Source organism: Phyllostomus hastatus, unplaced genomic scaffold (genome assembly GCF_019186645.2).
Source record: "Phyllostomus hastatus isolate PE091 unplaced genomic scaffold, TTU_PhHast_1.1 phas_scaffold_501, whole genome shotgun sequence".
Lineage (NCBI taxonomy): Eukaryota > Metazoa > Chordata > Mammalia > Chiroptera > Phyllostomidae > Phyllostomus > Phyllostomus hastatus.
The window spans coordinates 55801568-55827616 of record NW_025334033.1 but is presented as its reverse complement, the minus strand read 5'-3'; the positions used below and the strand labels follow the sequence as shown (position 1 = coordinate 55827616).

The window sequence follows — 26049 nt, the reverse complement described above, 5'->3', positions numbered from 1 at the left end:
TTTTGTAACTGGCTTATTTTATTTAGCATAATCTCTTCAAGGTTCAGCCATGTTATAGCACGTGTAAGAATTTTCTTTCTTTTTAAGGCTCAATAATATTCCATTGTATGTAGAAGTCACATTTCTTTGTCAGTGGACACTTGGATTGCTCCCATCTTTTGGCTTTTGTAAATAATGCTGCTATGAACAAGGGGGTGGTGCAGATATCTGAGACCTGCTTTCAGTTCTCTTGGGTGTATACCTAGATATGGAAATGCTGGATCGTATGGTAGTTATATTTTTAATTTTTTAAAGGAGCCACCACACTATTTTCATAGAACCTGTACCATTTTGCATTCCCACCAACAGTGCACCAATTCCAATCTCTCCACTTTTTTTGATAGTAGCCATACTAATGATTTTGAGGTGGTTCTGTGTTATTTATTTTTTGGTGTGTTGCTATTATTTTTTATATTCACAGTGCACAATAAAGATATTTCCATTTTATAAGAATTGAATGAGTTAACGACTTTAGTTGGTTTTTTCGTATTTAGTATTATTTCTTTTACTGCCGGTGCTGCATTTATTTCATATGCAGTAGTGAAGTTTTTGTTGTGATATTAGGGTTGATTTTTAGGATAAATCAAAAGCTTGATGCTGAGGAGTATTTTGAGTTTTTAGTAAAGAACTGTGACTATCATAGTAAATGTCTTGTTTTTAAGCACTAGAAGTTGGAAACACCAGACTTAGTAAAATTGGGAACACCAGTTTTAGTAAAAAGTAACTACTGATTTTTTGAGAGAATATTTTTGTTCACCCTTTATTGACTTATTAAGCTTATGTGTACTGGTGTGTTTTGATAAACAACTTGATCTGAGGTAATATTTATCATAAAATTAACCTGCTTTAAATATACAGTTCAATGATTTTTTGTAAATGTACTGAATGTTGCAACCATCACGGTAATCTAGTTTAGAAAATTTTCTTACTCCCAGAAACATCCCTGGTGACCAGAACTTTTTTGGCCATATAGACTTGGTGGCAAAAGATTTCTGATAACAGAACTGTATTTATTCTCTTAAAAAAATGCAAATGTGTTCTTGTTCTGTTCACCTGCACCAAATATACACATCATCAAATAGTACAGATTTTAATTTCAGGGAGTACACAATGATAATGCATGATGTGTTTTGTATTTTCCAAACGTTGAGCAAGGAAAATGTTGCATCAGACATAAACATTCTTTCATGTTTATTTTAGAGAGTACCAATTAAATATTTTTTAGTTTGACTTTAGTTTTTGATCTTTTACCGCTGGCTTATTTTAAGCAGATCACAGTAGACAAGATTGAGAAGCTAATGAAAAGCCCTTTCAATTATTTGCTGCACATAAACATCAAAACCTTCCTAGGCAGGTCATTCTTATAGATAATTAAAATGATAAGGAACTAAACAGATAGAACAGTTTATCAGATTAATAAATGCAGCAGCTTGCAAATTGCTATTTTCCTTCTGTTTCACCAGAGGGCACTCTTTTCTAGTTTATTACTTTTAACTGATCTATTTAATTAATATTTTATACTTTGAAAAATGTAAGTCCTTTATTGGGATCCAGATTTGGATTGTTTGGAGACTGCTGATTGTTTTCTTTTGTGATTGTCAGTCATTTTTATTTTTTGTGATCTGTTTTATAATTGTGTCATGAAAAAAGGCTCTACAAACAGTGTACCTGGCATAAAATGGCTCTTTGATTTACCCCTTTTTCACTAACAACAGCTCTATAATGTCACTGACTTTGTTTGTTGGTATGCTAAGGTTTCAGATCGGGTGGAGCGACGGCTTCAGGAAATAGAGAGAGAGATGCGCACAGAAAGAGAGCTGGTGGAAAGACGTCAGGATCAACTGGGACTCATTTCTTTGCAGCTACAAGAGGTTTGTGAAAAACACCTTCTCAGAATGTTAATCTTTCTGAGTCCCAGAATGTTAGTCTTTCTGAGTTTGGATATTTGTTTAGTTATTGTTAAAATGGTAATGATTCCTTAGCTGTTGCACGTGATGGTATTCAGCCCACATGAGAAATGTAGCATATTGGTTACAGTTTAATGGGTGAAGACAACCCTCTTTGGGTCAAACCCAGAGTCTACTGCTTGCTGGCTGTGAGACCACAGGCAAGTTTCTAAGCTTTTCTAGGCCCATTTCCTCTGTGGAAAATGGAAGTGATCATGGTTTTAACCTGATCTACTTGGTGCAAGGATGAATGAGTTGATGTCAGTAGAGCACTTAACGTGGTGTGTGCAATGTGCTCAAAAATGGTAACTGAAAGTATAGTACTCTGATTAAATTTTCTAGACATACAAAGGTCAGCAAACTGGGGCCAAATGGACTAAATCTGTCCCATTTTTGTAAATAAGATTTTACTGGAACACAGCCATTCCCATTCACTTCCAGTTTTTCCAGGAGTGCTTTTGTGACGCAATGGCAGAGTTGAGTAGTTGTGGAAGAGACGGTATGGCCCACAAAACCTAAAACATCGACTGGCCCTTTATAGAATGAATTTGTCAGCCCCTGGACTAGACCATCATCAAACCAGTTAAAAATAGAGGTCACTTACTTTTTAGATACCCTCTTCATTTTGAAATTCCAGGCTTATGAAGAAGTTGAAAAATTAGAACAAAGAATTTCTGTATATCTTATACCCAGATTCCCCCAGTATTTGGATTTTACTAGACTAGCTTTATCACTTTTTGTATGCATATTCATACACACACATTTTTTTGAGTTGGTTGCACATATGATGTAAATATTTTTGCACTTAAATAATATGGTATGTGTGTTCTCTTCCTTAATCACAGCACATTAACGTGGGATCAATACTATGATTTAGTCTATAGGATTTATTCCAATTTTGCCACTAATGTCTTTTTCTGGTCCTGTGCAGGGTCACCTACAGCATTTGACTGTCATGTTTCTTTAGTCTCCTTTAATCTGGAACGGTTTTTCAGTCTCTCTTTGTCATTCCTACCTTGACACTTGTAGAGTACTCACCAGTTATTTTGTAGAATGTCTTTCATTTTGGGTTTGTTGATGTTTCCTCACAACTAGATTCAGGTTATGGACTTCTGGCAGGGAACCCAGAGCCCTGACATTTGAGCCCATCCGGATGTCATGACAGGATGTACGTAATGTTGATCTATCCCATTGCTGGTGAAAAACTGAACCTTTGGTTGAGGTGTGGTCTGCCAAGTGTTTCCACTATAAAGTTGCTGTTATGTATTTTTTAATTATTTCTTTTATGGGGAGACTCTTTGAGACTTGCAAATAGCCTATTTATTATTATACACATGAATTTTAGCATCTATTGTTGATTCTTATCTGGTGAAACACTTATTACTGTAAGGGATGCTAAGTGGTGATTTTTTGAAAAAAATTCCATCATTTTGTTTATGTGTGTTAGTTGGAATCCTACTGTAAGGAAGGGTTTTGCCTTTTTCTTTCTTCATTCATTCATTTTTATTGGTATAGATTTGTGAATTCTCATTTTATTACATTAGTTATGTTTTAAAAAATTTTGTTCATTGATTTTAGAGAGAGAGAAGAAAGGGTGGGGAATACACACACACACATGCACGAGAGAGAGAGAGAGAGAGAGAGAGAGAGAGAGAGAGAGAGAGAGAGGGAGGGAGAGGGGATATATCATTGATTTGTTCTTCCACTTATTTATGCATTCATTGCTTGCTTCTTATATGTGCTGTACCAGGGATTGAACCTACAGCCTTGGAATATCAGGATGACACTCTCATTAACTGAGCTACTCAGCCAGGGCCAACATTTGAGTTTTATTATTATTATAGAAAACAAATTTGTCAAAATTCCCTTAAAATGTTTTTTAGATCTATGCATAAATTAAACAATTAGAAATAAGAAAACAAAAAGATTAAAAACAGAAGGGATTTTTTCTTTTACCAGATGTTTTTCTTCAAAACAGATATTCTGCAAATCCACTCATTTGTGCCTGAAGATTATTGACCCTTATTAATTGACAGATTAAAAAAAATGTTAAAGTAAATACACTGATGATTGAAAATTAGGAACAAAAATTGCAATGCTGAAATTATAATGTAAGCTGATAGAAAAATCTGCTTTTGTTTTCTAAAATTCTGTTTTCCTTCATTTCACAAAAGAGACATACCCTTTTTAGTTGGTAATTACTTTGAAGAGGATACTTTGTTGAATAATTAGATAAGCATGTGGGTAGCCTTTTTTTTTTTTAACCTTGATTTTTATACATTTGTTCTCAGAGCAAATTGCATCTGGTGAGCGTAATAATAGTAACTGAAGAGACAATTGTTCTCTTTTGTAAGAGAAAATTAGAGAAATTTTCCATACTATTTTCTTCTTTCTTTGCAGAATGCACAAAATTACAAAGAAAGAGGTAGAGGAAGATTGCTTCCCATCCCCTTTGAGAAACTGGAACCTGAATATTTGCATTGTAATTGTCAGTTTGACTAAAAGCTTGAGCTGTGATTTGGAATTCCATCTTTGACAGTACAATAGAGGATCACTATTGATAAGAACTATTTAATTTCATATTTTGTCACTTTAATATAAGCAGTGACCTATATGCTTTTAAAAGGTGGTTCTGGATTAAATAGTGCAGTGGAAACTGGGAAGTATTAATTTAGGCTGGTGTGTTTCCCTGCTCCCAAGTTAAGCGGCTGAGACTTTTCTGGAAAAGGTTGTGTTTAAGGAGAGAAAACACTTTGCTTTCTTTTCAATGTTAAAAAAATACTTATGGAAATACCTATATTGTTTGATAATAGTAATTGGTGTATTTTATTTCTGGCTATGGAAAGAAATTGAATCTGTAGGTGAAAAAGCATGCCTGTACTTTTAGCCATTCTGTCTCCCTAAAATATATAATAAATGTTAGTGAAAATTATGACATTTAAAAGTAGTTAGATTAGGGGTGTTTATTAAAAATTCCAGGATATCAGAGGTTTCTAGGTATAATATCATATTACAGGGAGACAGTCTGTGCCTTTGGCTAAAACCCATTTCTTTTTAGTGATCTAATAGGTCCTGAGAGCTTTATCTTTTTCCATTTAATTAAAAACAGTATTGATCATTGAAAATCAGTTGCAGGAAAGCCACTCTCCTTTTCTCGTTTAGATTTTAAAGAATTGTTGACTCTTCTGTTTTTCAGTTTTATGTCTTTTCTGTTAGTCTAAGCAAAGGGGCTGTGCATACTCTGGAATCCGTTCCCTTTTTTAAGGCTCTACTGCTGTGCTGCTGATGCCACATGAATGTCAGATTTTCATGACTCTGTGAAGATCGTCACTGGCCTTCAGACCTCCAGTGTCACAGGTTAAACAACATTGTTTTGGTACCTCAGTAGAGGTCTCTTTAGAGAGATGAGTGTTGTAGTTCTGCAATAATGTTCTTTTCATGTATCTTCCAATTTTAAATGGTTGTGCTAGTATTCTGAACTTTTACTAATCAGATTCAAATGTAAGCCCATTATCAATCTTTCCTTGTCGAACCATTGTACAAATGAGAAAGTGTTTGTTTAGGACTTCCGGCCAAGATGGAGGCATACTCTTTGCCTCCTCGCACAACCAAAAGAAAGACAGCAAGAAATTTAAAAACAAAAAATAACTAGAACTGCCAGAAAATTGAACTGTATGGAAGACCTACAACCAAGGCGTTAAAGAAGAAACATTCATTCAGACTGATAGTAGGGGTGGGGACGGGCAGCAAGGCTGTGGTTGGGGAAGCAGGCAGTCCCACATTTGTGTACAGACAAACCAGGAGGAACAAATGGGGAGCAAGACAGACTGCGCAACCCAGGGTGCCAGTGCAGGAAAAGAGAGCCTCAATACCTCTGGCTGTAAAAATCTGTGGGGGTTATGGCAGCAGAAGAAACTCCCAGCCTCACAGGAGAGTTTTTTGGAGAGACCCACAAGGTCTTAGAATGTACACAAATCCACCCACCGAGGAATAAGAACCAGAAGGGCCTATTTGCTTGTTGGCAGCAGGGAAAGTGACTGAAAGTGGGGAGAGTGCCGAACAAATGACATTGTTCTGTCTCTGACCCCTCCCCCCACGTATAGTGCTATAGTGCAGCAATGTCGGTTACCCCACCCTGGCAAATACCTAAGGCTTTGCCCCTTACAATGTAACAGGCACACTGAGACAAAGAAATATGGCCCAAATGGAAGAACAGATCAAAACTCCAATAATACAACTAAATAGTGAAGAGATAGCCAACCCATCAGATGCATAGTTCAAAACACTGGTAATCAGGATACTCACAGAAATGGTTGAGTATGGTCATAAAATAAAGGAAAAAGTGAAGGCTATAAAAAGTGAAATAAAGAAAAACACACAGGGAACCAGCAGTGAAGGGAAGGAAACTGGGACTAAAATCAACGATTTGGAGCAGAAGGAAAAAATAAATATTCAATCAGAACAGAATGAAGAAACAAGAATTCAAAAAATGAGGAGAAGCTTAAGAACCTCCAGGACAGCTTTAAATGTTCCAACATCTGAATCATAGGGGTGCCAGAAGGAGAAGAGGAAGAGCAAGAAATTGAAAACTTATTTGAATAAACAATGAAGAAGAACTTCCCCAATCTGGCAAAGGAAATAGACTTCCAGGAAGTCCAGGAAGATTAGAGAGTCCTGAAAAAGTTGGACCCAAGGAAGCATACACCAAGGTACATCATAATTACAGTACCCAAGATTAAAGATAAGGAGAGAAAAGCAGCAAGATCTTAAAAGCAGCAAGAGAAAAGCAGACAGTTACCTACAAAGGAGTTCCCATAAGACTGTCAACTGATTTCTCAAAAGAAACCTTGCAGGCAAGAAGGGGCTGGAAAGCAGTATTCAAAGTCATGAAAGGTAAGGACCTACATCCAAGATTACTCTATTCAGCAAAGTTATCGTTTAGAATGGAAGGGCAGATACAGTGCTTCCCAGATAAGGTAAAGTTAAAGGAGTTCATCATCACCAAGCTCCTCTTATATGAAATGTTAAAGGGACTTATCTAAGAAAAAGAAGATGATCAAAAATATGAACACTAAAATGACCACAAACTCACAACTATCAACAACTGATCCTAAAACAAAAACAAATAATCAAACAACTAGAACAGGAATAGAATCACATAAATGGAGATGACATGGATGGTTATCAGTGGGGAGGAAGGTGGAGAGAATGGGGAAAAAGGTACAGGGAGTAAGAAGCATAAATGGCAGTACAAAATATACAGTGGGAGGTTATGAATAGTATAGGAAATGGAGACATCAAAGAACTTATATGTACAACCCACAGACATGAACTAAGGGTGGGGAATGCTGGTGGAGCGGGGCAGTACAGGGTGGAGGGGAATATGGGGGAAAAAGGGGACAATTGTAATAGCATAATAAAATATACTTAAAGTTTCTATTTAACATTAACTTATTGTAACACAGACTCCTCTGATCAGATACATAGTAGTAAGGTATCCTTGATTAGTAAATGCAGTGGAGTGGTAGGAATGGTGGTTACTAGGGTCACGAAAAAGGTATTTTGACTGTAATCCCAAGTCAGAACACTTGCAGGTCCAAAATTCACATCGAATCCTAGATAACATTTTTAACTGTTGACTGTGGCATTTTGTAAATTTCTGACTTGGTTTTTACTAGCTGTTTCTTATAAATTGAATATTATTTCTTCATATTCAATTGAATTACTTAAAATGAAAAACAGGAGGTAAATGCTGGGTGTATATTTGTATATGCTTTTCAGAGCATGTGATAGCCTGTTAAAAGGCCAGTTCCCTCGCCTACCCCCATCAGGAATATTGTGCATGACCTAGGGAGGTCGAGATGCCTTCAAGTTTAAAGGTGCTCCATGGAAAAGTCTATGAGGCAGGCAAACCAGGGAGTCTTAATGGAAGATGGTGAAGATTAGGTGACGAATTCGGTGTAGGGTGGGAGCTCAGCTCAGTGGATTTTCAGTCTGGAAAACTAGATCGTGTAAGCTTCATCAATAAAACAAGGCTATGTGCAGAAAAGTTAAAGTAATTGATATTGGCTTTTTTTCCCCAACATTTTTCCTCATCTTGTGGCATCTGTACAAATTATGAAAAACCCAATAAAGAAGTAGCTGTACATCCCTTCTCAGAAATGTAATGGTGGCTCTAGAGACACTTGAGTAAAATGGACACTTCTTATAAGAAAAACCTTGGGTACTATTTATTGATGTATTTAGTTTGGACTCATTAAGGCAGAAGTTTCCAAAGAAGCCAGGAGTGTTTTCCTGATGTCCTCCTAATAGCGCTAGCATCCCCCTGAGACTTTGGTGTTAAATCAGAGGAAAATGGAGTCTGACAAATGTGCTAAGGTGGTCCCAATAACTTCTCCTGCATATCCTTTAGTGATTATCCTAGTTGATTTGGAGACATAGATTTTGAACTCCACTTCACTTACCTTTCCAGCGATGAATCCGAAAGCTTCTGCTTGGGCATTCGCGTTACCCTCCTCTTCCTGTTCCCATAGTCCACAGGTGGCACACATAAGGCCTGTGGGCTGAACCTGGCCCTCCACCTTGTTTTATCTGGCCAGCACCTTGTTTCTACCCGGCGGCAGCACCGAGCTCTTGCTTAACTGTTAAGGAGTAGTCCTAAAATTTATACATTTATACAGTCCTAAAATTGCATTTGGCTCTTTGAAGGCAACCGCGAAGCAGATGTGGCCCCCGGTGAAAATGAGTTTGACACCCATGCCGTAGTCCATGCCCTTTTTTTTGTGCTTGTCCCTACATTTTCACATATTTACTGGTATTTCATAGCAAAAGCCTCCCTTTCCCACTGATATTATTTGATATATTTTATATACATGCCCATTAAATTACCCTCACAGTTACCATCCCAATGGCCTCCCTGGGCTTTGAGAAAAGACAGGTGGAATTTACAAGTAAATGAGAGTTTAAAAATACAATAGAAGTTCTGTGGAAAGCACAAGGAGAGCTCACAGAGCACCTCAGTTCCCTAGTCCAGGGGAATGGGCTCTAGAATTAAGTCACCCATCAGGCCCAGGTGGCCAGGTGTGCAGCAGGCAGAGGGTGACCCAGGCAGTGCCCGCACACAGGGCCCTGACTGCCGTGGCGCTGACAGCACAGAGTGTCCCAGTCGGACAACCCCACAGGCTTTACTCTGAAGGAGGAGGCGTGCAGCCAGGGAAAATTTGGAGACTTGCTCTAGTGTTTGTCGTCCATGGGCGAAGCTGTGTGTGTGGGATAAATCTGAGCCTTATTGTGAGCAACACTTTCATTCTTTTAATGAACCCTGATCCCATTGATGACTTTTCTCCTTGTCTTGCATAAAAGATGGCTTATTTTCTTCTCACTGTCCAGTTTCCAGACAGTGATAATTATATGGAGTTTTTTGTCCTAGATTATCACTGTTAATTACCATTTCTTGATGTGTTGCCTCTTTTAATTATACTTGTTTTGAGCATTTAACATAATTTGCACTTAATAATATTTGTTTAATGCATTAAGTAGTAACCATATTAATACATTGTTTTGATCCAAGGTTTAGTTTTTTTCTTGTATAATTCTTTTAACATTTTAATTAAATATTTATTGTAAAAAGTATTTATTCACACATATTTTAAATAAATGCACAACTAAATGTGATCATGTCACAAATAATCATACAAACATTCTCTGTTTTGGTGTAGCCTTATTCTTTACGTGGCTCGTTCTTTTCCTGCCTCTCTCCCTTTGCTCTCTCATCATCAAACACCCCTCTCCCTACCCCCTGAAAAAACAAACCAGAGTGAATAGCCTGGGGTATACTCCTTTATATTTTTCTTTGTGCTCTTAATTATCCTGGACAGATACACGAGTATATAGAGCACATACACCTTTGCATATATAGGGATTTTTTTTGGTATGCTTTACTTTGATAACACAGGATAACATATATTTGTGCATCTTGTTTTCTTCTCTGACCAATAATACTTTCTGGAAATTTCTCCAAGTAGCTGATAATGGTTCTTATTCATTTCTTTATTACCATGAATGCATCTTATTATAATAGAGGTTACCAGGTTATTTTTCCAAAGGTTCTCACTCATCTCATTTCTGTTGGCAAAATGGTTGAGAATGGCTTCCCATCATGTTTCTACCAGTAGTAATCATTATAATTCTTTTTATTTTTGCTGGGATGATGAGTATAGCATGTTGACTCATTTTCACTCCCTGCTGGTGAATTTGAGCATGTTTTCTCGTATTTGCAGCAGTTTGCATTTGTGCCTGTGTCGACCATCTGGTCATCTGCCCACTTTAAAATACTGGACTATCTGTGCTTCCCCCATGGATTTTATTGTTTTAGTAGTAGGAGGAAAGCATCAAAGTTGTTTTTTTATATGACAAATCTGTTACCTCAGCATCATTTTTGAATAGTTTGTTCTTTCCCCTCTGATTCAAACACCACTTCGATTACGTGTCTAGTTTCCTGTGATATCTGTCTGGGGCTTCGTGCTTGGCCATTGATCTGTTAGTCTAGTTATGAAGGGTTATCGTTTTGTCTCAATTACTGCAGCTTTTATTACATTGTGGTGAGTGTTAATGAAAATCTCCTGTCAATGTTTCATGAAAAGTCTTGCTGGCATTTTGATTGTAATTATACTAAATATAGATTAATTGGAGGAGAACGTATTTTATAATGTTTTTCAATAATGTTTTATAATTGTCTGTATAAAGGTCTTGCACTTCTTATGCTGGATTTATTCCTATAGACCTTATGGGTTTTTTTTTTTTGTTTTGTGAATGGGATGTTTTCTTTCTCTTTTCTTTTTTTAGAGATTTGCATCTGTAATTGGTTATTTGTATAGGAGTGTAACTAGTTTTACATGTGGCTCTTGTATACACAGCTTTGCTCAATGATCTTTTTAATTCTTACGATTTGTTAGAAACTTTACTGGTATATTAATCTACCGAGTAGAAAATCAAATCATTTGAAATTAAATGAAATTTAGTCTCTTTATAATTCTTTTTGTTTTTATTGTACTGGCTAGAAACTCAACTGCTATATTGAATAAAAAGCAAAGACATGTAGCATGAATCTTTGTTTCATTCTGTATTTATAGGGATGCTTTTAAAGCACGGTATTTGCTGCTGGTTTTGAGTGCTATTTTTTAATTAAATTAACAACATTGCATTCTATTCCTTGGTTGCCAAGAGAGGGTTTTTTTCTTTTCTTCTTAAAAAAATTATGTATGCTTTATGAAGTGTATCAAATATTCTTGCTGTTTTCTCTCTTAATGTTTAAATGTGGTAGACTCTATTAATTGATGTTGAGCTCTCCTTGCATTCCTGAGAACTTACTGGGTTAGCCAAAAAGTCTGTTTTTTTTTCTGTAAAGTAAGACACATATTTCATTTTCACCAATAACTTTATTAATTTGGATACTTTGAGTATGTCTGCTATATACTGCTGTTGGCTTCCAGTGGGTAGGGGCCAGGGGTGGTGCTAAACATCTCCCAATGCATAAGACAGCTCCACAGCAAAGAATTATTTGGCGAAAATGTCAATAGTACTAAGAAACTTCACAAGCCATGTTTGACATGTTTGATGAGACACAGCACCTTCTCCACATACTGCAAAAATCTTTTTTTTTTTGCATTTGAGTTGTGTTTTTACCTTTCTTAAAATAATATGCCAAAAATGTTGCATATCTTCTTCCATCTTCAGTGTTAAATGGCTGCACAAAAATTCACGAATTTTGAAACTTTTTTTTAATGCATGCTAGTATGACAGCTGTCACAAAGCTGTTTTGAATGAAGTTAAAGACAACTAAGTACTACTAGAGCTATTGTACGGGGAAAACCAAGTGAACTTTTTGGCCAACCCAATATTTAGTTAGATGCATTTTTTTATGCATCACTGAAATGATTTGCCAGTATTTTCTTTAGGATTTTTATATTTATACTTATGATTGAAATTATTTGATAATTTTCTTTGCACCGTTCTTTTTGCTTTTGTAAACAAGGTTAGATTAATCTCATAAAATGATTTAGGTAGATTACTTCTTTTTCTATTCTCTGGCTTTAACAGAGGGCTTGTCTGTTATATAAATGTTTGTTAAACTCACCCATAAAATCATTTGTACCTGTTATCTTTCTGTTGGTTGTAAGATTTTCAATTTCTTCAATCTGTTTTGGTTTTATGTCCTTTTATTTTTTAGTCTAGTTGGCAATTATTCATGATTCTATAGATTATCCATTTTGCCTGTGTTTTGAAATGAATTTAAAGAAGCAATCATAGGCCTGCTTTATTATTTTCACTTTTTCTGAAGTTATAGCCTTTTCCTTTAGTATTATTTAGTTATTTCCCCCTTTTGAAATTTGTCTTGCTAGACATATTATTTTATAAGTTTTTGTTTTGACTAGTTTTGTTTATTTCTTCATCAACTTCTGCTTTTAACTTTATTACTTTTTTTTACCCCTTTAAGAAAATTTTAAGGTCACTCTTACTTTTTAGACTTGCAAGTTAGAGGATTGATTTTTGTCTGTTTTTTTAAACTTAATGCTGTAATTTTATCACCAAGCTACCTTATATTTATATGCTATTCTTTTATGGTAGTTTATTTCGAAATCTTGTATGATTTCTCTCATGATTTTCTATAACTCAAGACTTATTTAGGGTGCCTTTTGGAATTTTCAAGTATGTGTGTTTACTGATTTTTAAACTCTATTATTTATTGTAAATTTAATTCCTTTGAAATTTATTGAAACTTTCATTTTGACCTAGTACCATCAAAATTTTTTTGTAAGTATTCTCTGAGTAAAAACTTTAAATATATTTTCTGTTCTTTTGGATATAAAGTTTTATATGTCAGACACACATGTAGCAGAAGCATATACATTTAGTAAGCCACTTTTGTTAATTTTGTTCTGTTCTTCTGTGTTCTTATTAGATATGTCAGTCTAAAGTCTCGTCTCCCATTATGAAAAGCACTGTCAGTTTATCCCTGTGATTTTTGTCAGTTTTTCTTTATCTGTTTGGTGACTGTGGTTTCATGGATATAATTACTTATTGGTCAGTTAGTTTTTAAATTATTAATTAGTGTTTGGATATTAGCATTCTTTGAATTGCCATTTTCATGGCATATGGTTTTTCCTCTTTATTTTAATCTTTCCTCTGTAGTTTTAAATTTGCATGTTTCTTATACTGGACTTAAAAAATCTCATCTGGTGAATTGTCTTTTAATTGCTGGGCTAGTGACTTTATAGTTATCATCGATACATTTGGAAATGTTTTTTATCATTTTATTTTTTTAAGATCTCTTCTTTTAATTTGTTTCTTCCCTTCCTTTTTTTTCTTGTTTAATATTGGATTGAAATGTGTTGTATATTTATTTTTATATTCACTGATGGCTTTGTAGATTAAATTTCCTTTCTTTAGATGGCTATTCTAAAATTTCAACATTACATATTTAACTACAAATTATTCTAAAAAATCTGTGCTTCTAGCCACAGTGATTTCCTCCCAGTGTCTTACTGGGACATTTCTGAGTCTCAGCAAAACTTGTCCCTTCTCATCCTTCAGCCTTAATTGCCACCTCTTCAGAGAGAAACTCCATGCCCCATTTTCTAAAATAGCCCCTTTCTGTCCCTCTGCTTTCTTTCATATCATATTTATCTTTTTATGACACTCACTACCTATGATTGTTGTTTGTTTACTTATTTTACTGTATGTCTTCCTCGCTATGTGCACTGCACTGCCAGGAACCTGGTTCATCACACCTGTTTTGGGGGCATCCAGTGCCTTGTTCTTCACTTAGCAGATACTCCGGGGATAGTTGTTGAAGACATGAGTGTTACTTTCACACGTGAGTGACCATTTAGCTGCATATAACATTTGTGGTTAAAAAAATATTTTTCTCTCAAAGGTTGGTACACATTGTTGTATTATTCTGCTTTATTCTGCTCTTATTCTTGCAGAGAAGGAAGTGAAGGTAACTAATTTTAACTTCTTTGAAGTTTAATATGTGGTAATTTAAATGATTTAACCAAAATCCCACAAACATTCTTTAAGAATTAAGACAATCACCATTAAATTTTAAATATTTTAACTTTATAAAAGGAGCATTTTGATATAGTAGTTTTTTTGTTTTTCAAATTATATTGAGAACTTAAGACTGCTGGATTTCTTATAAATTAGTGTCTAGTAGACAAAGTTAGAAACAAGTAGAACAGAACAGCTCAGATACATGAATTCTAAAAGTAAGACTTTTTGACATATTAATTATGGATTTCGGAAAGAATGGTAATTCCACCATGTCTATGCCAATAAACTCACTCTTTGTGGAGCAATCAGCAGCAAATACTGATTGACTTTGGTTTGGGGATGCTGCAAATAATGGACAGAAAAGACTTTTTAAAAGACTGCAGATAACAGCTGTTTCTGTTGTAATTTTCAGAACGTTAGTTAAAAGAAAAGTCTTTTAACTTAGTTTTTTCACATAGTTTCCATGACCTGTTTCAAATTTAGATAAAAGTCTTAGGATCCTTAACAGGGAATCACTGCAGGTTTTTGACCACTAGTCGTCAGTATGGAACCATCAATTGTGACCCAGCAGGCTTGTTTTATTAAATTGCATACCGCGTAGAAATCTCTAAGACATACGCCAGGGACTGCACGTTTTTGGGCGAACTGCTCGTTATTTAAATCATCATAACTACAGCTCATAATGCACTTTAGGTGTTGTTTTTCAATAACATTTTTATTTATAAAAACAATTAAATAACTAATGAAACAGTTAAAGTTCCTAGTACTTTTTTAACGTATGGTGCCTCGTAAAACATTTTCCTCTATGAAGAGGGACCAAACAAAATTTACATAAGTATCTAGATTCGCTCCTTTTTCCATAGGCGGCACAAACTCTGCAAGCTCTTGTAGGAAATTTTTTCTTTCCACTCCCTGGAATACACGTAGGTTCACGCTGCTTCATATCACCTGACAACCTTTTGGGTGGATCTTTACGAGGTGCTCTCCTTGCACCCCCAGGGGAAGGGCTGGACAGATTTGTCTCTGGTTCCAGAGAGCCTTCATTATTGTCATCCATTATCCAGGCTCATCAGCCAATAGCAGAAACTGTTCTTCATTTCCTCTTAGCCCTTGATGATAGTTTCTATTTCCTTTTTCATGTTGATATCCTTTGTAGTGAGCTCATTGTAGCTTCCCTATAGTTTCTGGCAGCTCATTGTGAGCTCATTGGGCTTCCTGATAATCATTGCTTTGAACTCAGTATCTGATAGTTGAGTTGCCTCTATTTCATTTAGCATTCTTTCTGAGGCTTCCTCCTTTCCTTTCATTTGGGAATTGTTTCTTGGTCTTCCCATTGTTTGTGAGACTCTTCTGATAGCAGAAACTGTTTATGCTTCATTTTTGCTTGTGGACTGAGGCGCGAGAAACACTAGAAAACTCGTGAGTGGTCCTTAACAGATGGTGCGCGAAACACAAGAGAGCTCATGAGTGGTAAGAAATGTGTTAAAGTTGGAGAACTTTGTTGAAAAATGATTCTTTACAACATATATACCTCAGCTCTTGGGGATTCCTGAAAGTGTACTTGGCACAAACATTGCAATGGAAAAAAACCTAATTATTTGATTATAGCTATTTGAAATTTTAAGTTTGAAACTGTGTTGCTCTCCACTGTAGAAAAATGAATTATGGCACACTGAGTCTTACATATTAAGACATCTGCTACATTTAACAGTAAAGCTGTCATTTCTATCCCTTCTTGTTAGTTTCTTTCATGCTTCCTACTCAGGGTTGTGGCTCCTTCTTCCCTCTCTGCCTCCCTCTGCAAGAATCTTTTTCATATAGTAAAACAATTAGAGTCTATAATTTGATGAGAGTTTATTTCATTGGGGTCATATTCCATGTCCTTTTCCACGTTTTATATTTCTAAGCTATAAAGAAGTGTCCCAAAGATACTTTCTTTAAATTTTTATCATATATCAATCCAAACCTTTCTTCTAATATCATTTTCTTCTCCTTAATAATCACTGCTGTTGTACCCTGTCATCTGCTCACTCTAGTTGTCACCATGTTCTACTGGTGTTCTTATTGCTGTGTGTTCTTCCTTTGACTCATTTTGTTTCTTTGTTTTTCTTTGCTTGATCGAAAAGTTCTGTTGTGACTCATTGCATTTCTAGTTAATTTACATTTCTATTCTGTACACTGGATCCTTTTTTTTAAAATTTAAATATTGAATCAGTGGCATTAATTATTTTTCAAGGCATAAACTTTTTAGTTTTTTCTAACATCTTTTTCCATATTACAATCAAATTACAGCCGTAGCTTTATTACACAGTTATTTAATGGGCCTTATAGGGCAGTGAGAAAATGTTACTCAACCTCATGTTTATTATCTGTGATTGAGATCCTGCAGCATTGCTAGCCAGTCTTAATCTTGGATGGCATTGAGAGTGATGTCATGGATTCAAAGCCATGAAGCCTGGGCAGACTTGTTCACTGCAGCTCCATTTCCTGTTCTTTCTCCTTCTGACCTGTGAACTAGTACAGAAAGTGCTAAATCTTGTGTGTGTGTGCATGCAGTCATATGTGTGGTTCATCCCAATAAGTAGCTCCTATGATTTATTTCTTCTTACAGAGATGGGTATTCATCTTGATAAAATAATTTTAATTTTGTTTTGAAATATTCATGTTTCCTTTATGTCTTTGACTTCTCTGTTTCTCCCATACTTCACATCCAGTCCATTATTAAATTTTGACAGCTCTTTCAGAAATATTTTCTGAATTGGTAACTACCCTTCCCCTCTACCACTGCTGTTCTCATTTATGATCTTGTTGCTGATGTCTCCTATCTGGGCTACTATACCAGCTTCCTTGTTTTTATTCCTACCTCCTTATAGACTTTACCCACAGAATCAGATAATGCTACATCTTTCTTTAAAACCCTTAAATGTTCTCTTCCCCTTCTTCTTCCCCTTCTTGCAGCCTCTCCCCTCCATACCCCCTCCTCTTCTATCACATTCAGAATGAAATTCGAAGTCCTCAGCCTACAAGGCCCCTCTGAGGTAGTCCCTACATGCCCCATCTTTTTATCGTTCTTCCTCTTACCTACTCTAGGCCAGCCACATGGCCTTCTTGCTTTTTCATAGACATGACAGGCACCTTCCTGCTACTGGACATCTGCACGTTCCTTTCCGAGGGCCAGGAATTGTCAGTTCTGAAAGCAGTTGCATTGCTTATGTCCTCATGTGATTCAGAGCTCTACTTCGAAAAAACCTTGAAAACTGCCCTGGACAAAGTATCTCTACTTCACGCCTGAGCCCCTTATATTGCTGTATTTTTTCTTTATAATGCTTTTCATTACCTGACATCTGCTGGCTTTATGAAGGCCAGCACTTAGTCCGTTTTGCTCATTGCTGTGTCTCCAGCACCTAGAGCAGTGGCTAGCCTGGAATAACATCCCATAGGTGTTTCTTGAAGATGAATGAATGAATGAATGAATGAATGTTACATACTATGTAGTCAGTACTATATATAGTAAAATATCATTTGGCCAATACTCATGTACCTACTATGTGCTAGGTACTATGCTGGGGTCTAGGGATTTAATAATATGTAAAATGCTATCTTGGCCTTTAGAGGCTCCTAATTGAATTAAGGAAATAAAAGGTCTAGTAAGCAACAGGTATAAAGGACCCATGGTAATGGACAACAGGGTGGGGACTGACTGAGGGAGGAGGAGTGGGGCAGGGGAGAGCAACTGGGGAAAAATTGGGACAACTGTAATTGAACAATAAAAAGAAAAGCAATCACTGTAATTTGGTGAGGTGCTATCTCAGCTTTGCATAGGTTCAGAGTAGCCCCAGGGAGAGAGAGTTGCCCCTTTTTGGCTCTTTGGGAAAATTTCGGTGGAAGGAGTGACATTTTTGCTGAGTGTTTGGGTTTTCAAATAATTCTAGGCATTCTTTTATGAATGTGGTTCTACACCATTGCTTATTGCTGCATGATAAGCACTTCACCAATCTATGGCTGAAATGCTTATTTAATTTCTGATTCACTATACTTTTGATTTACAACATTGCTCTTTGTCTTATTTTATATCATACTAATCATTTTCTCTTATATGTTTGTTACCTGTGGACATTTTTTTTTTTGGCAAGGATAAAATAAGCACTATTTTCTGAAAGGTTGTGGGAGAACCATTAATGTCAATGTGCCAATGAAAGGAAATAGATGGAAAAGAATGATTGGCTGTTATGGGATTTGTCTCTCAAAGCTGGTTGAGCTCTATTTGGCACAGCTTGAAATGTGTAGTTCCTTGACATATCATGTTTTTCAGTTTTCTTTGTTAGTCTTTTTCTTGATTTTCCTCTTTGCCTCCGGCATCTGCACATGGCCCTTCCTCTTATTCAATTTGGAGTCTATTTTATTAGGCTTTGATCATTTCAGGTGACACTAAAACACTTTTAATATTGTTTCTGTGGAAAATAATTTTTTCACCAAACTTCTTATGGAAGAGAAGTTGGAAGACATTTTGGATTTTGTCTCTTTTAGCTTTCTAATCACTTGATTCTTGAACTTCCATTCATGGAGAAAACTCCCTATATGATTCATTGGTATCACAGACACAGAATCCATAAGCCATACTATCTTTCCTTTTTTTTTAAAAGAATTCTTTTTTATTTTAAAATTTCATTTATTTTTTAGAGAGAGGGGAAGGGAAGGAGAAGGAGAGGGAGAGAAATATCAATGTGTGGTTGCTGCTCACGCACCCTGCACTAGGGATCTGGCCTACAACCCAGGCGTGTGCCCTGACTGGGAATCGAACCTGCGACACTTTGGTTCGCAGCCCGCGCTCAATCCACTGAGCTACGCCAGCCAGGGGTGATTCCTTTGAAGGGTGCAGTTTTTATGAGATGGTATGTAAATATAAATGAATCTGAAATTCTTATAATCTTATTTATAAATAAACACTTTGTCATGCCTTCTTAGGCTTTTTACTTTATTAAGAAAACATTACTTAAGGCCATTAATTATTAAATGCCTGTAGTGTACTTTCTACTCTCTTTTACCTCCCATTTCAACTCTCATTCTTCAAAATTCTCTCATGTATACTAACACATATTTTCTTATTGTTCTAGTGTTTGTGAATATTGTATTTTTCAGGATGTGTTCCTGAGTCAGTCATTTTGCTTGTAGCTTTCTTGTTCCTAGCTTCATTGAATCCAGTCCTTGTACAATTTTTTGTGTTCCCTCTTCACCCCACAGTTTTGTTCTGATTGTTTGCTCCCTAGGTTCTTGAAGAGTTGTTACTTGTCCTCTCTATTAGAACCTGTGACTCCTTTCTTTATTTTACCTATTCTTAAGCATATGTATAGGTGTTCTTGTAAAGCACCTCAAATTCTATTTGAAAATAATTGAGGTTTACTTTATAAATACTCCTGTTGCTGCTGTGAGTTACATTTAAGTCTGACATATATATTACATCCACACCTTATTACTAGATCTCAAAGCATTGTTTAATCACGTTTATTTTGCTATGTGTACTTATTTGTTCTCACCAATATTATCATTGTAAATTATAACAAATAAGGCTAGCTAAATCTGTGTTAGTCCCTTTGTGTAGTGCCATATGCAAATAAACATTTAATATTGTTAATACTATGATGATGAAAAGCGTGCTCTCATTGACTGAACAGCTGTCTGACAACAGGCTGAGATTTTTCTGAGTGCAGAACTTGTTTAATTTCTACTTCATGCTTTTCTTAAAGAGAGAAATGTTTCTATCTAAATTTTCAGTGAATTTATCCTACAGCATCTGTTTATAAAGTCCTTTTCCATCATTATCAATTAATATTTATTGGGCAACTACTGAGGGCATAGTAATATTGTGCAAACAAAGACCACTCTGCTACAGATAGGCTTATTCATTGACTTGGTACTGTTTTGATTAGAAAACAGTGAAAAAAAACAAACCAAATAAAAACCCCCCAAAACAAATCCACAGGCATAAAATAACATCCTCTAACTCTGAACAATGAAAGATGTTGTATATTTGTAGGGCATTCTGTTCAAGTACATATAAAACTTGAGAAATTCTAAATTAAATTTCTATAATTATGCATCATCTTCTGTTTGTCAACAATTCTAACTCAGTGGTCCTGCATTTAGAAAGTCCAATAAAGTATCATTTTGCTCTGGGATTTCTAATAAAACGGTTAGTGTCTTTTTTGAGTGGAAACTACTCAGATGAAAACAGACCCTCCACTAAGAGCATTGGCTTTTTGATTTTGAAGGAAATCCTGGAAAGTGCACTTGTTGGGCTCACATTTAACTTTACTTGCAAGATTTTTTTGAGTAAAAGATTGCATAAAAATAAAATCCGTTCCAGTAAAAGCAATGGTGTTTTAGGGAATAATACTCATTACCATTGTTGCTCTTGAATTAAATAAGTCAAAGACTTGTATGTCTTTTCAGCATACCAACTTTATAGGCAGTAATTAAGGTTTTGTTTTGCAGACTGGCAAATTTACTAACATTTGAAGAATGAAATTCTGACACTAATCAATAGGGGTTTTACTTCTCAGTTATTTTTATAGTCATGGTAGTGGGTTTGCTGATTCATCCATGGTCTCTGGCCTCGTCTTCCATGTAGCCTTTGGCTAAGGTTTCAGAATAAAGCCTATTACCATGAAACAGAGTAAAGGGAATTGGCTCTCACGGTAATTGAACCCATGACCTTGGTTGGCTTTGTTGGCACAGGGTACCTTACCCAGTCAGCCTCCATAAATATAGACATAGTGAAACCAGTAAACTTGCTTGTTATTCATTGGGGAAAATAGGTCAGTAATGAGTGCCCATATAACCTACCATAATAATTCCTATACGAGCTTTTTGGATTCTTGAAGTAGTAAACACCTTATCATAAGAACACTCACATACACAAATAGATATCTAGGCCATTCCAAAAGAGAAGCTTTGAGTTTTATGTTTCAAACCTCAGGTACCTTTTATTAAGGATTACAATGACCATAAAAAATAATGCCAATGTCCTTAACAACTGATAAATCTTACTTAAGTACATGGTACTTGGTAATTACTCTAGCCTTTGAAAAACAGGAATGGTTGTCTTGTGACTCAACTCACTGTGCTTACCACTTCCATCTGGAAAATACTCACAGTTCAACTGGCAGCAAGCTTTCAGAATTTCTTCCCAACTTTGGTATCCTAAAAATCTGTATGGTGTCCTAATAGTACTACTGATCACTATTGGATCCTCTTAGGGCTACTGTCATGCAATTCTAGTTTCACTTATTTAAGTTTTTTTTTAAATTGTAGATGTTGGTATGCAATTTGTGTTCCCTGGTTATGGCTGAAAAAGAAATTTCTTTGAACAACCTAAGTAAAATCCATCTAGCTATTTTTGAATTAGATATTGGTTTAGGGATTTAGAATATGAATGCATTGTTTTCTGCCTAGAAAAGAAACTTGTTTTGTTTTGGTTTGGTTTTTGTTGGCACCGATAATCCCCAACTGGATGAACTTAAAGGCTAAACTTTTCCATGACTTTAGCTAGTTCTCATGTGGGAGGAATCTCTAACGTGATTTAGGAAAAAACAAAATTAAGAAATTTAGAACTTGACAGAAATAAAATCTGCGTTGATTTAAATGAACAGTATAGGTAATGAAAAATAAAATCCTGCTGTATGATGTGTATATATTCCTTTTCAAAATAAGGAATTATTCTATTGATGTTTAATGATTCTAGAGCTGTGATTTAGGTTTCCAAAAGAGAATTTTAGAAATGGACACCAGATTTCTATCTTTTAAAAAAATTCCAGTTAAGTCAGGTTCTCATTATAGTGTGTTATGCATACTAAGTAATTAACAACATTTTATCTGAATTTAAAATAACAAATATCCTTAAATATATTTAAAATGTTCAGTATACATAAATACAACTAATATCTTCTGTTCATAGCTTGTATGGTCTAATTTGGATCAAAATATTGTATTTTGACAAATATTTTTGCTGACTTTTATATTGTACCTACTTGAAGAATTTAATTATAAAAATATAGTCAAATGAGCAATGAAGTCATAAAAAAGACTTAGGGGAACCCTAAGGGCATATTACTAAGTAATAGAAGGCAATCTGAAAAGACCACATGCTGTATGATTCTGAAAAACTATGGAGAAAGTAAAAAGACCAATGCTTGCCAGGAGTCGGGGTAGGGTGGAAAGGAATGGGTAGGTAGAGAGCACAGAGGATTTTTAGGGCAGTGAAGATTCATTATAGTATGATAAAAATGATGGATACATGCCATTATATGTTTGCCCAGACCCATAGAATGTACCACCGAGAGTGAGTCCTAATGTAGATTTTGGACTTTGGGCTATGATTGTCAGTGTAGGTTCGTTATTTGTAGCAAATGCACTCCTCTTTTGGAGGACACTGATAATGCGGGAGGCTATGCGGTTATGGGGGCAGGGTGTATGTGGGAACTCTCTGTCCCTTCCTCTCAGTTGTGCTGGGAACTTAACACGGCTACAAAACAGTCTTAAAAAATATATATATATATATATTAGGAACAACTATTTTTCCACTTACCAGTGACAGGCTTCTTCATTCTCTAATAGTTAGTGGAAAAACAAATGTGACTTGAAAGTTAATACCTTTAAGTATATAATGTTACTGACCTATTATCTTGGTTTACCAGTGAATCGGCTACATGTCCTTACCACTGTGACCGAAGGCGCGCAGCTGCGGCACTCCTGAGTGATTAGGATGAGACGGGGTAGTTCGTGTTTTTTTTCTTTGAAGGGAGTTAAGATGTGACCTTTTTTTATTTTCATTCCAAGTCCATCATTCTTACCCAAGCTTGCTGGTCCATTTGAAGTATTGTCTGTTTGTTCTACATTTTTGAGTGTTAGTTTTTTAGAGCCACCTGGTAAACAAGCATATTGTCAAAGTTGTGGGAGCTTTTATGGTCAGATGAGATGTCTACAAACATTTTTCTTTTCTCTTTTCCCCTTCTCTAAAAGGAAAGCCTGCACTAAAAAAAAATGTAACTGTGAGAATTCAGAATTATCTTCCTGTAAAGAACTGCAGTAGTACAATACTCTGTGTTAGTCTTTTTAACGGAAATAGGCACACTTAAGGAAACAAAGAAAAATTGTTGTTATTAAAGATGTAGCCCTGCCTGGTGCGGCTCAGTGGGATGGGCATTGCTCCTTGGACCGGAAGATCACTGGTTGGATTCCTGGCTGGGGCACATGCCTGGGCTGTGGGCCAGGTCCCTGGTTGAGGGTGTGTGAGATGCAACCAATCAATGTTTATCTTGCACACCAATGTTTCTCTCCCTCTCTTTCTCCCTCCCTACTCCTCTCTGTAAAAATAAATAAACAAGTAAATAAATAAATAAATCTTAAAAAAAAGATTTAACTGTGCCCTTAAAAAAAAAAGATTTAACTGTGCCCTAGGGACCCTCTGTTAAGGCTCAGTGTTGTTGCTGTGATCTTAAGCATATAAAACAGTCTGAATCCTAGAGTAGGGCACATGATAACTTTATAGTTAAACTGCTTTTATGAGAAAAAAAAAAACAACAAAAAACCTTAAAGGGCAAAATAACTGTAATAGAAATTCATTGGCATGTGTGTTTTCCTTTTTTTGTGACGGCTTTTACTGGGTCAGTTTTAATATAATTCTGAGTTGCTTGATCTAAGTCAAATGGAAAAGAAATCCGTTGCAGGCTTATACATTTTAAAAAGGTCGTAAATGAGTTAAAATTTACTATTAAGGTTTAAAGAAATGCTTTCTAATTTCGATTCGGTTAGTTTTTGAAATGTTTTTCATTGAGTATTATCTGGGTTTTCAGAAATTTAAAGTGCATTAATATATATTTACTAAGCCGTACGAGTTTGATTTTCTTTCATCTTTCATTTTAAACCAGATAATGTGGAAAGTATGTTCAGTATTCTGGGCGAGAATATTGCTTGTGTGTTTACTTGTTTACTGACTCATAGGGTAGAAGAAGCAGAAATAATGTTCAAGTTTAATGACATTTCTAGATGGTATGGTGGAAATGCAGTAATTTGCTTTGGGTGGATCCTCAATATATCACTTTTGCTCCTCCACTGAAAATGATATGATTTAAGTTCTCATCGACTGAATTTTCTAAGACTTACATACCCTCAGAGTAAAAAGAGAAATAAAAATGAAGAGTATTAAACAACATTTTAGGCACCAAGTAGAACTACGATAGAAAAATAGATTATTTTGGATAAGTGTTATTATAAATAACTGGTCTGATGTTTAAGGTGGATAGTGAGAAGAAAAGGAAATTTTATTGCAAATTCCTAGGTATCCAAAGGCATCCAAGAGAATTAGAGGCTCTCTTATTCAGCAAGTTCATATATGGAAATTTGGATTTTAAAAAAATTGCTGACTTTTAGAAGGATTCTGTTTTTATAGGGTATAATTTCATGTACTAGAAATAGAAAAGATAATTTGATTAATTAAAATTCAACTTACTGATTTTTATTCTTTTAATACCCAGTATTAATATCTGTACTTATCATAAAAAATGAAGATAAATATCTATTAGTATGAGAATGAGATAATTATTTCCCATATTGCCCTTTAAGGGGAGTGGAACTTGCCCTTACCAATCTGTGGTGACTTGCAGTAATTGCGAGCTTCTTTCTGTACAGGGTGGGGCAAGTGGGAGTGTGGGGCATGGTTATGAGTGTAAGTATTCAAAATTGAGGACTGTAAGGGGCAGACTGCTGTACATTACTTGGACAGGGAGATTTAGAAGCATGTGGGGAAGGTCCAGAAGCTGCAAAAAAATCAACTAATGAGGCTGAACGGGATGTAGGTGAACAGGGAAGAAGGGTGATTCCTGGTTGGTGGAGTTGCCCAGGTGAATTTATAGAACACCCAATGTTTGATGGAGATTTCATGAGTGTGTATACCTATATAGTCTTATGTAAATCCTGGATCACTCAATGTTTTTGGTGTAAGCAGGTTATCTTGGGGTGAATACAAAGTGGTTCAATATTCTGCTTACTGGTGAACACTGTCTGTGAGTTAACTTACTAGGAATCTGGGTTACATTAGACTGTAAGGTTTGATGGGGGGAAAAAGTTGTGGGCCAGAAAGAACTAATAGTGTTATAGTTGGTCTGGCTTAGAGCTAAAAATGGTGACTGAAACTTTAATGATACTTGCATAGCCTCAAAATAATCTAGTAAAATATTTGTTAGTTACTTCAGTGGTTTTAACATATTGCCACACATTCTTTGAAAATCTCTCTCTGGGAGGTGGAGCTTAATTTTTTCCTTTGAGTATGGGCTGGGCTTATTGACTGTCCTTTAACCAATAGTGTATGGAAAGGAAAGAATAAGAACTTTATGGTAAAGAAATTTGCAGACACCAACTTATCTGCATGAAGAGAGTAAGGTTGTCATCCCCAGTCCTGTGTCATGCTGATGTCGTGTGCCCTTCAGTGCTATGCATCAAGAAGGTCACTGACCTCTGTTCTGTCCCCCACTTCCAAATGTATGAATCCTGTCTAATCGTGAAAAGACATCAGACAAACCCAAGCTGAGGGACATTCTATCAAATACCTGACCTGAAGGTACCTGAAGTATCTCTTCAAAAATGCTGAGATCATAAAAACAAGGAAAGAGAAACTTTCATGAACTGAGAACTTTCACAAATTGGAATCTGCTCCATAGTACCCTGAATTGGATTTTGGTAAAAAAAATCAACATTTGATAGTTGAGTAAAAACTGTAGATTAATGGTTTTGTAACAATGTTAATGTCTTAGCTTTCATAAACATACCATGGACATATAAGATGTTAATTTTTGGAAACAGTAGATGAAGGATATATGGTAACTTTAAGCTCTTTTTACAACTGTTCTGTCAACCTGAATTATTTAAAAAATAAACAAATTAAAATAAACCCATTCACAAGATTTCTTTTCTAAAGAAAAGACTAAAAAGATGACTTATAAAAGCAGTGAAAGGC

At 35.6% G+C, this 26049-nt stretch overlaps 1 protein-coding gene across 4 annotated transcripts in view; it reads left to right on the top strand.

Annotated features, from left to right (window-relative positions):
• The window catches only part of CEP128 (centrosomal protein 128), a 349655-nt gene that overhangs the window by 53836 nt on the left and 269770 nt on the right, over positions 1-26049 (top strand). For all 4 annotated transcript variants that reach the window (XM_045823801.1, XM_045823799.1, XM_045823798.1 and 1 more), the window contains one exon: positions 1794-1910. In XM_045823801.1, coding sequence (XP_045679757.1) covers positions 1794-1910 — 117 coding nt within the window. The remainder of the gene's footprint in view (positions 1-1793; positions 1911-26049) is intronic.